The following is a 10,953-nucleotide window of genomic DNA, read 5'->3' as shown; positions in this document are numbered from 1 at the left end:
AACATTACCCTATATATACACCACCTTTCCTCTTCATTTTCCCTTGCTACAACTCCAAAAAAAAAAAAAAAAAAACTCTCTCAAACATCAAAGATTCAAGGTTATCTTCTTAAGTGTTCTTGAAGGATTTTGGCCTTTCATCTTAATTAGTTTATGTAGCCTTATTAATACTTGTTTATAGTTGTGCAACATATATATAATATACACCCCTTGTTTACCTTTGGTAGTTACTTCTCCGATTTCGGTCGGTGAGGTTTCGGACCTCATAAGGCAAGGCTTCATGGAGGACTTCGTGTCCTTGATATATATACATATATATAACTTGTTCATATATATTAATCTTGCTTATTTTAGTTTTTTGGTCATGTTTACAAGTTTCATGGTTATGGGTTTTTAAGAGTCTATGCTTCGGTTTAACCGTAAATAGCTCTAAACCGTAAACCGAACTTTGTTACTAGTTTTGTTTATTTAAACATACTTAGTGTTAAATCTAAGTTTCTAAAATCAGTTTTACAAATTCTATGGTTATGGGTTTGTAGAATCTTACCTCGGTCTTAACCCGAAAAACGTTCCGAACCGAAAACCGAACTTTTGTTTAAAGACCTTATTGTTAACTTTTGGTATTTTTTTATTTGTACATTATTATACAAGTTATTTAGTGTTTGGACATGTGGAAACCATCTATGAACTTGTTATAAGATGGAAACAGAACCAAACCGATTCTTACTCACTTAAGACACACAAGTGTGTTTTTTTTTAGCCATCAAGACTTGTATATTTCTTTAAAAATAGTTACAAATTGATTTTTAAATATTTTCTTAAGTACTTGGAAATGTTGGATCCAACTTGATCTTATAACAAAATTTGGACCGACAAAACCGAACACTCGCTTAACGTGCGTTGTTAGTTCTAAAACAATGGAACTACATACTTGGTTATGCCTTATTAAATTTTATTGAGTTATCTCATAACATTCAATATTTTGGAAAGTTGACTTTGGGTTTGACCATTTATCAAGACCCGAACCGACAACCCGAACACTCGATAAAAAAAAACCCGTTTTAGTATCTTTATTCCAAAGGGATTTGCATTCTTGCATTTTACCCACCTTATTACTTAACATAGGTTGAGTAAATATTAAGGTTAGATACTTTAACCCGGTTTCGAGCAAACTTACATTTTTAAAGGGTTATTATTATAAATTCTTAAATAGTCACATTTTAAACCTTGAACTAGAAAATATTTAACATGAGACTATTTTTAAAGGGTTATTATTATGAACTAGAAATTCATTGGATTTTTAAAATGAGACTATTTTTAAAGGGTTATTTCTTAAATAGTCTCATTTAAGTTCGGTTAAATCCAATGAATTTTTTTTTTTTTTTTTCTTATGTTCTAGTTGAAATTAGTTTGATTATGGTGTTTCAAGCTCAATTATGAATAATTATGATGTTTGTAAGCTTAATGTGATAGTTTCAAACATGATTATGGTGTTCAAAGTTATGATGGCAGTTGCAACATAAGCTAGAACTAGAGGTACACACTATAGAAATATGTAAGCATACTGTTCACCAGTTTTACTCACCACTGTTAGAACACATCAAAGCATCATAAAAATTAAGATTTTCTTTTATACTAAATGGTTTGGTTTAGCTTTGGGCTGAATCTTGTAACGTGTTTAGCTAAATATGTCATGAATGAGTTGACCTGACAAGCCCACCAAGTGACATGTCTAACTCATTTATTCTTACAAATTTTAAAATACATATTCTAAATGATAAAGCAAATGAACTGTTATTTTTTAAGCTTGATTCCGTCGGGTCCGTTTCCTCCCAAATTTTCCGGTTGACCAATACCGACCCGAAACAAAACTCAAGAAAGCTGAAACCGGAGGATCAACCCGTATGTTTGAATCAAATTGTAGAATGGGACGGTCTCAGTTAAGTTTCCGGGTTAGTCACACCACTGAGGGTATGTTTGGTTGGAGGTAATGGAATGAAGGGGGAATGAAATGGGAGAATGAATGGAATTGATAGGGGATGAAATGGATCATTACCATTCCTTTGTCTTGTTTGGTTAACTTATAAGAATAAAATGAATTATTAATTTATGTTGTTTGGTATCAAAAAAAAAAATTTTGTAGGAATGAAATATAAATAATAAAAATACTCATATCTCAAAATACTTGAAAAAAAAACTACAATGGCAACGGTGGTAGCTCCGGCGACGAAAATGGTTGTGGCGGTGGCGGGTGGCGGCGGAGTTGGTGGTGGTGGTGGTGTTGAGAAAGTAGGGTTAAGAAGAAATGGAATGAAAAAAGGGGGGTGGGGCGGAGATTGATTTTGATGGAATGAGATTCCATGTGTAATAGATGATTCCATTCTATTGAACAATCCAACACCAATTTTTTCATTCCCCCGTAATGAATCATTTCATTCCTACTATTATTTCTACATACCAAACGCTACCTTATCTTTCGCTTTGTTTAAAGAGTAGGTCGGTTATCATTAAAGGGTAGGCAGTAGAGGCCAGTTATGGGTTTGGGTTAAACTGGTTACATTTAAAGGCCTTTTGCGTCAGCCCAATAATTAATAACTTGGCCCAGTTTTAGTTCAGATTTAGCCCATAATAGGTCCGTGAAGATGAAACAAGTAAATTCTTTGTATGTCAACATAATTTAACCAACAACAAGTGCTCATCTCAGATCATCAAATTAGATCTATACGATTCTAAAATTTTACCTACAGTTTGCAGGTCGACACTCGACATGTTTCCTTGTGTGGGTCTGTTTTTGTTTCTAGCAATACTACATATCTAAAATTTTACCTACACCTTTTAGTTCCTAAAAATTGTTGATTTGTTTTAAGTAGTTACAAATGCCATGACAACTCAGTTAAAAACTTTAATAATCAGTTTTATAGTTTTGATTTTATACTGATACCTTTTAATACAGTTTTACTTTTACAGATATGTATTTCATAAAAATAAACTAGCATATAAAAATAGTATACTTTGATACTGGAAGTGGGGATGTAGCTCAGATGGTAGAGCGCTCGCTTAGCATGCGAGAGGTACGGGGATCGATACCCCGCATCTCCAATTTATTTTATCAGTTTCGTTTATTCAAATGTTTTTTTAACCCTGAAGTTTGAGGAAAAATACATGAGCAATCCTTCACGTTGAAAGTGTACTTTTTATGTGACATTCATGTGTATATATTGCACCGTTCAACTCATGTTCAAGTGGCTTTTCTAACAATTATTATTACTTTTTTTTTATAAAACTTTTAGCAATTTTATAAAACCAAATTCACATAAATTTCACACATTTATATCATTTCTATATAATGTATTTTAAAACAAAAGCTTACATAATGTCTCTATAATGTAACGGAAATGGTGTTACTATGAAAACAAAAGTTTGTGTTGGGTTCAAACTTCAAATCCTTGAAATATTACTTTTTTTTTCAATTAAGAGTCATCTCGTTTTACTCGCCCTAAACCCCGGAATTTCAGGACCTGAAATAAGTTATTATAACATTTTTTTCTGATAAGTTTTCACACTTTAAACAATACTTCATCAACATATAGTGACTAGTATCATCTTTCGCGTATGGAACTTTAGCATCATATTTGTCATAAGATGAAAGATACAATGATAATCATCACAATACGCACGTATAAGAGCATTCACAGGTAATTCACCAATCACCATCCATATAATTTACCTAAAAAATACCGCTATATAGATTTATCTCTCATATTCTATAATTTCTCACATCACGTCCCCCGTATCTATCTCATTCTAATTCTCTTTTATTGTCGATGATTCTTTGAATAATTTTCCTAAAACTTAAGTATTGGGACGAGGATTGGGATGGAAATTTATTAAGTTATATATATGTTTACAAGTACGGTGAGAAATAACAAATATTGACAACGGTGGGCAACCAACTGCCGAATTCAATTGTTGGTATAACCGGGTACCAATAAAAGTTAATGTTTCATTTGGAGAACACTGTTAGATATTTAGATCGCATATCTACTCAGTTAGCACTTGCTTTGAGAGTAACAATTGTTTCAACTGTGAAGTGTGGCTTACGCGGACAACATTCAGAGACCATAGAACATTGATGTTAAAGCCTTCTCTTTTTTTTGTCATTTGTATTGTAATTTCGTTCTTGGATTGTTATACCTTGGTCCTCTTACTACTCGCTTGAGATTCTGCTTTTGTCGTTTTAATATATTTGGCATTTCTAAAAAATATTGAATGAATAGCAAAACTATTAAATACTATATACATAAGTTCAATAAATACAAACTTTATTGTTTCTGAATACAATAACGGCTCGACATTCTAAACAAAGTAATAAATGAATTTTATTATTTTACATGTTAAAATTAAGACATTTTAACTTTAAAAAAATAGTTGATGAAATATCATTTAAATTGAAGTGGGAGGGAAGTAATGAGAAGAGATGAAAACGTTACCCCACCGGTTTTCCAAAATATGAAGCAAAAGAACATGTTTCGTGCTTATCGCCATAATTTCTGCTAAGTGTTGTTGAACAATCAAAATCATTACCATACATGCCAAGTTGCCAACCACAACACACACATTCATATGTATATTATTTTTTTATTAAATAATTAGAATATAAGAGTACAAAAAAAATCACATTGGCAATATCCTCATGTTACTTGCAATAATGAACTAAAAACTAAAATTTTAAAGGTCTTTGAAGGTGGTATGTCTATAATAGAATTTAACCAAGTAGTCTAGGTTGTAGTTCAAAATGAAATAAAAGGCGAAAGATTTAAAAGTTTAAGGTATAAAATGTTTTGCTTTTTTTTTAGTACCAACAAATAAAACCCGGTTACCTAGGGTAACCGAATGACAAAAGGCGACTTCATAAACACGCGATCGCAGATAGCGTCAAATAGCTTAAGCCCGCCATTTCCATGAAAAATCCACCAGTGAAAGGCTAACTAAGATAACCCGATTAGAATTATATTCAAAATATAAACATTGCTGACTTTTTTTAAGAAAAAAACTATGAACACTCTTTAAACTATAAATTTATACTAAGACAAACTTTAAAGTCAAGGGTTATATGATTTTTATAGAATGATAATTCGAGGTCTTGTATGGATAAAAAAAAAACAAACTCAATGACAGTTGAGGCTCACCGCATCTACAATGTAGGGCGCATATGGTCGAACATGTGTTTGATGACTGCTTTCCATCTCTCATCTTCTTACTATATATGGATATTTATAGCGACGAACGACGGATTTTTACACAATAAGTTATTAATATCTAAATCTAATGTAACAATGATGTAGTGATGTAGATATAACACTTCATAGATTTTAGTTGAGATGCTCTCACTTTCTCAATTGAGGTTCCATTGCTCAATTTTATCAACTGCCATTACCATCATATTGTTTTATTATAGATTTTGTTTTGTTAGAGCTTTTGTTATATATTGTTTTGATAAAACTTCTCCATTGTTGCTACTTTACGGGCTCCTCCTATATCTAAATGTCGGCTTGCCCCAAAGAAATTTCACGGGCATGCACTCTGTCTTCTCACTGCGTCTCTCCCTTCCTTGTCTGTTTCTCTTTCTTGTGTATCGAACCACGAGCGGCCTCTTTTCACCAGAATAGTCATGGTCGTACATATAGATATAAACATATTATATAAGTATTTTAACATTACTATTGTATAAACAATTTATTTTAGCTTGAAAAATTGTTCTATATTATATAAGTATTTTAACATCTTTTTTTTTAAACAATTTTTTTATAAGGGTGTTTAGATGCATTTTCTAAGTATTGAAATGAAACAAATCACACAAAAATAACATCTAAACACCCTCTTTAGATTAATAATAATACACAAAATTTCTATCACTTATTGTATATCCACATCATTGATGATACTAAGAACAAATAAATTGAAAAACAAAATTATCAAATTAAAGTTAAAGAACTGGTTTCTGCATGCTCACCCTTTCATGTCAAATTTCACTTACTGTTTTGATGGTGAAGAAGCCAATGGAAGCACCTTTGAAGCAGCTGAAATTTGACCATTTTGTTGCACCCCACCATTTTTGCCCTTACTTTCATCCAAATTTACAAAAGAGCCATTTGCACCCTCTAGTTCCTTCAATCTCCTCAAAAGCTTCTCCTCTGCATCTCTCAAGAACTTGAATGTTGGTGGTGGTGAAGATCTTATGTTTTTGCTATCAACTTCAAACAAAGGGTTCATATTCAACCCATGTTGACTAAACTCAAAATCTTGAAAATCAAGCAAATGTGACACCTTTATAGGTGGTGAGGCTTGAGGGGTATCAAACTGAACAAGAAGATCACTCAAGCTTCTGGTTCTTGAGCCTTTTCTACTCCTTTGTGACTCCAAGTCCTCTTTGGTTTCTTCATTAATGGTGGTCAAGAACCTTGGTGGGCCATGGAGGTTATGCAGCCTCATGAGTTCAAGATCCAAACTTTCTTCTTCAGAATCATTTAAAAGCTGATCTTCCACCATACCCATGTCAGAATCTTGATAATTTTCATGGGTTTTTGTGGGTTTGGAATAATTTGAGGTTTTCCAGCAAGAAAGATGAGTAGGGGTATAATGGGAAGAACAAGAACAAGAAGAGAAAGATGATTTTTGGTTTTCAATATCAATTCTTGTGTTTCTGTTCTTCCACCATAGCAGATAGTAGACCTCTGCTGCACATCCTAAGAGGACACATCCACATACAAAACTCAAACCAATTTCTAAACCACTAAAAGTTGACATTTTTACCCTTTGAGAAATTAAACGTCAAACCATCAAAAAGATTATAACTTTTGCAATATCCTGAACTTTTTTTCAGAAATTAAACAACAAAACTACAAAAAGATTAATCTTTTGCAATATTTTGAACTTTTTTGAGAAATTAAACATCAAAACTCCAAAAAATTAAAACTTTTGCAATATTCTGAAGTATTTTTGAGATACTAAGCATTAAACTCCAAAAAGATTAAAACTTTTTCAATATTTTGAAATCTTTTTGAGAAATTAAACATCAAAACTCCAAAAAAATTAAAACTTTAGCTAAATTTTGAATTTTTCTTGAAATATTAAACATCAAAGCTCCAAAAAGATTAAAATTAATGAAATCATTGAAGTTTTCTTGAATCTTTAAAGCAAAATTGAGCAAGTAAACTCCATGGAGATGAAACAAGAAGAGAAAAGAACAGATGATTCTTGAAATCAGACACAAAAAGTTGACATTTTTTTAGAATTGAAGTAAACAATTGTTAAAAATGGAATGGAAGATTCTTATTAAAAAAATTTGAGAAAACCCTTTATTAAATGATTTAAATCAATATTTTGATAATATTTATTGAAATTTAAAACTTCAAAAAAATCCAAAGAGATGATGTGGTCTCACATGCAGAGTGTGTGCTTAAAACCATGGTGGGCAAGAAGTTTTTCCTGAGCTAAAAAAACTAAATCCAGGGTAGTGATGCTATAGAGAGTTGTACATTATGGACAAAAAGTTGTATTATATTCTGATGTTAAGGACTTTTGAGTTGGAAAGAGGGTGTCAGCTTTTGGTGATAAATATAATATTTGGTAAACTTTAATAACAAAATAAAAATAATTAAATAAGAAAAACACAACTTATCTGCAATAAATAAGTCTTTAATGAGAAATTGGACAAATTGTAGATGAAGCCGACATGTTTTATGGCTTTCAAATGAATCTGAAAAAGTTTTCTTTCTATCTGAGTAACATGTTGGATGGAGACAAAACTCAAATCTAAATTTTCTATACCTTTCCGGTTAAAATCGTGTTTTGAAAACCGGACCAGACTATAGTTTGGATTGTTAGATAGAAAACGAGTAGCTTGGACAGTCGAACACTTCAACTAGAAACGGATGAACTCGTTGTATATGATTATTTCATAGCAATTATATACGTGCACTTGTACTCGTTAAATATGTATACTCGTTGAATATAATACTCCACAACAATCATATGCGTGTGTGTACGTATAGATATTTATTATTGTTCTTTTAAACTCAATTCATATTTTATATGATTAATTTGTGGACTTAATTTAAAATAATTAATGTTGTATTGATGTGCGTATGCTTGAATCATTAATGTTAAGATTTATTTTCTTTTAAAATCTTCTTACATTTAACACTAGCTTAGAACTTAAATATTACGTCGTTTTCAATGGAGGGTAGTAGTAGGGAGTTTGGGTTTCTCAATGGATAGTCAAGTTCAGTTCTCACATACAACATTTTGGGGGGACAGGGGTGGCTTTGTGATTTCTAGTTCGATCCTGAAGGCATCCAGGTTTTATCACAGTGGGCCTTCGGACATGTGGTTTTTCCCCAAAACTGGAGATAACTTGTAAGCGCTTAAGCGCTCCGCATGGCTGGGTTGGGCCAGCTAGCGGTGGCCTTTAACCATTCGCCCTATACATAGTACCTAGGCATTCTATATTTGTTGGTCGTTAAAAAAAAGAACTTATATATTACACAGGATTTAAAATATTAATATAAAAAAAATCTTAAATATTTATGCACATCTCATGTGAAAAATTGTATTGCATAATAACAATTTTAACAAAAAATTTCAAAATTATGTAAAAATTATTAATATATAAATGGGTTTTGAAAATACATTAATTATTATTTTATGTAATTTAACTTCTATTACTATTTGTTTGAAAATAACACTTACATAACTACGTCTCGAAAAAGTTTAAAACAAAGAACAATTTAAAATAACTGTGTTTTATTATCAACATTAGTATTTTCTTTAAAAATAAATTGCTAATAAAAGAAAGTGTATTTAATATGAGAGAGGGGCAGAAAAAATTGTGAGAATTGATATAGCGCAACACATAACATAAATGATATTTTATTTGTTATATGATTGATATAGCTTATCATACAAAACTAACTTGATTATGACGTAATTCAATTTTTATTAAGACCATTAGTTGTGGAGGGTGGCGAGGTGTTGTGGCTGCCTCACCCCACCAAACCATAGCACCCTCCGACACTATCCTTTTCCCTCCCCTCTGGCACTATTAGGGTAGCGCCCATAAGAGCTCAAAACGCGGTGTCCATCCTCACTAATAACTAATCTTTTTTTTTTGAAAGAATATATTTAAACTTAGTTAACCCAAAGCTCTTACATTAGCTTGTGACTAGTTATTACCACGCTGTCTATATTACTTTACGTGACACTATAACTAACTCACAAACGACCTTATATTTGGTTTCAAATTCCATATGTAATCTTCAAAACGTTAAAAAAACATATAATGATTGGGGTTGGCGATCATTGCCAACACTTTTCGCAAACAAAGTTTTACCAATAATTGAAAAGGCTCTTAATGTATACCCTTCTCTTAAAACGTACCAAATTAATAAAAGTTTCAACAAATTTTACGGATTGTAAAGGCCACGAGTTGTGGTTTAAGAGTTTATATCATAGTATAGGATTTTATATAATATTAAAAAATGACTCCATATTTCATAACTTTTCAACATCGCCTATGTATTACTTTTTTAACAATAAGATATATTCGAAAGGTCCGCCAGAAGCAGTGGCGGAGGCAATAAGGTAGTATCAGATCAACCAACAACATTCTTTCTCACGTTAAACGTATAACAAGCACATTTCAAACCAGCTTTATCATTTTTTTAATTCAACCCATTGATTTATTAAAAAAATTGGAACCTGGTCTTTATTTCCTCATCTAGCAAGCAGGATTATTTGTTTGTTTGTTTGTTTTTTTCTTTTTTTTTTCTTTTCATTTTGCAATAAGTATAGACTTGTAAACTTTTAAATTAATGGGTTGTTAAAGTTTTTGGAAATTGATGTCAAACTTCTTGTGGTCGCTCTCTCGGGATTAGATGATATATATGGTTATATACTAACAAAAATGAAATAAAAAATCATGGGGTGTTGACAAGCCTATCTCAACTAGTTCATAAATTAGTAATTTTGGTACCATGTATATACACCTGTAAATGAACCGAACGTTCGGTGAATCATCGTAAACTGTTCGACGGGAAGTTCGTTTATGTTCGTTTATTTAATAAACAAACGAACATGAACAAAAAATTTGTGTTCGTTTAATTAAACGAACGAACATGAACGCATGTTCCGTTCGTTCATTTATGTTCATGAACGTTCGTTTATGTCTGTTTATTTATGTTCATTTATGTATTAATATTAATAGAAAATAATTAAATATTATCTGGATAGGTCATCTGCTTAAAGGTTTTATATTTATTAATTTGTGTTCATTTAAGTGTTTTCATTTAAGTTCGTTTATATTTGTGTTCATTTACATTTGTTCAGTTATGTTAGTTTAGATTTTAAACAAACAAACACAAATGCCCATTTTTAAATAAACGAACATTAACATAAGTATTTGTTCGATTTTAAACAAACAAACACAATCTCTAGGCTCTGCCGATTTTATTTGTGTTTGTTTGTGTTCGTGAACACATTAATTTCCTTAATGAACAAACACGAACATAAAATATCGTTCGGTAAGTGTTCGTGAACACATTAAGTAAATAATGTGTTTGAGAGGTTGAAGATTTTGAGTTCAAGTATATCACATATCATAAGAAATAAAAAACTTTATTATTCAAAAAAAATTATAAGAAAGTTTTAACTTCAATATTAACGTATTTCATAATGTAGTCTATTACCATAATATAATTATATATTATTATTACTATAGACTAAAATAGAATATAGGTGTCGCAAGACTCCTATTAGGTAATGTGGCGGCAATGTATTGGTCCATGCTATTTTTTTTGTTTTATTTTAGGCACCGCAACAAACATAATAGAAACTGACCGAACGTCATTTTTTTTGTTTTAGTTATGTTCTTGTGTCGAAATAATAATGATTATT

The 10,953-nt window shown here is 31.2% G+C and overlaps 1 protein-coding gene and 1 non-coding gene across 2 annotated transcripts; one reads left to right on the top strand and one right to left on the bottom strand.

Annotated features, from left to right (window-relative positions):
- Positions 1-3,026: 3,026 nt before the first annotated feature.
- On the top strand, positions 3,027-3,099 carry TRNAA-AGC (transfer RNA alanine (anticodon AGC)). Its single transcript has one exon. It is a non-coding gene; the product is annotated as a tRNA-Ala (tRNA).
- Positions 3,100-5,870: 2,771 nt separating this feature from the next.
- On the bottom strand, positions 5,871-7,452 carry LOC143617826 (uncharacterized). Its single transcript, XM_077090259.1, has 2 exons — positions 7,021-7,452; positions 5,871-6,959 (listed from the first exon to the last, which is right to left on the bottom strand). Exon 2 carries the CDS (start codon positions 6,805-6,807, stop codon positions 6,034-6,036), a length of 774 nt encoding a protein of 257 aa, XP_076946374.1. The 5' UTR covers positions 6,808-6,959; positions 7,021-7,452; the 3' UTR covers positions 5,871-6,033.
- Positions 7,453-10,953: the final 3,501 nt, after the last annotated feature.

The sequence above is a fragment of the Bidens hawaiensis genome, unplaced genomic scaffold (genome assembly GCF_021521415.1).
Source record: "Bidens hawaiensis isolate Kalapana, Puna unplaced genomic scaffold, B.hawaiensis_p1.1 tig00059096_1, whole genome shotgun sequence".
Taxonomy (NCBI): Eukaryota; Viridiplantae; Streptophyta; class Magnoliopsida; order Asterales; family Asteraceae; genus Bidens; species Bidens hawaiensis.
Note: the sequence above shows the minus strand (reverse complement) of the source record. Positions and strands in the feature narration are given on the sequence as shown.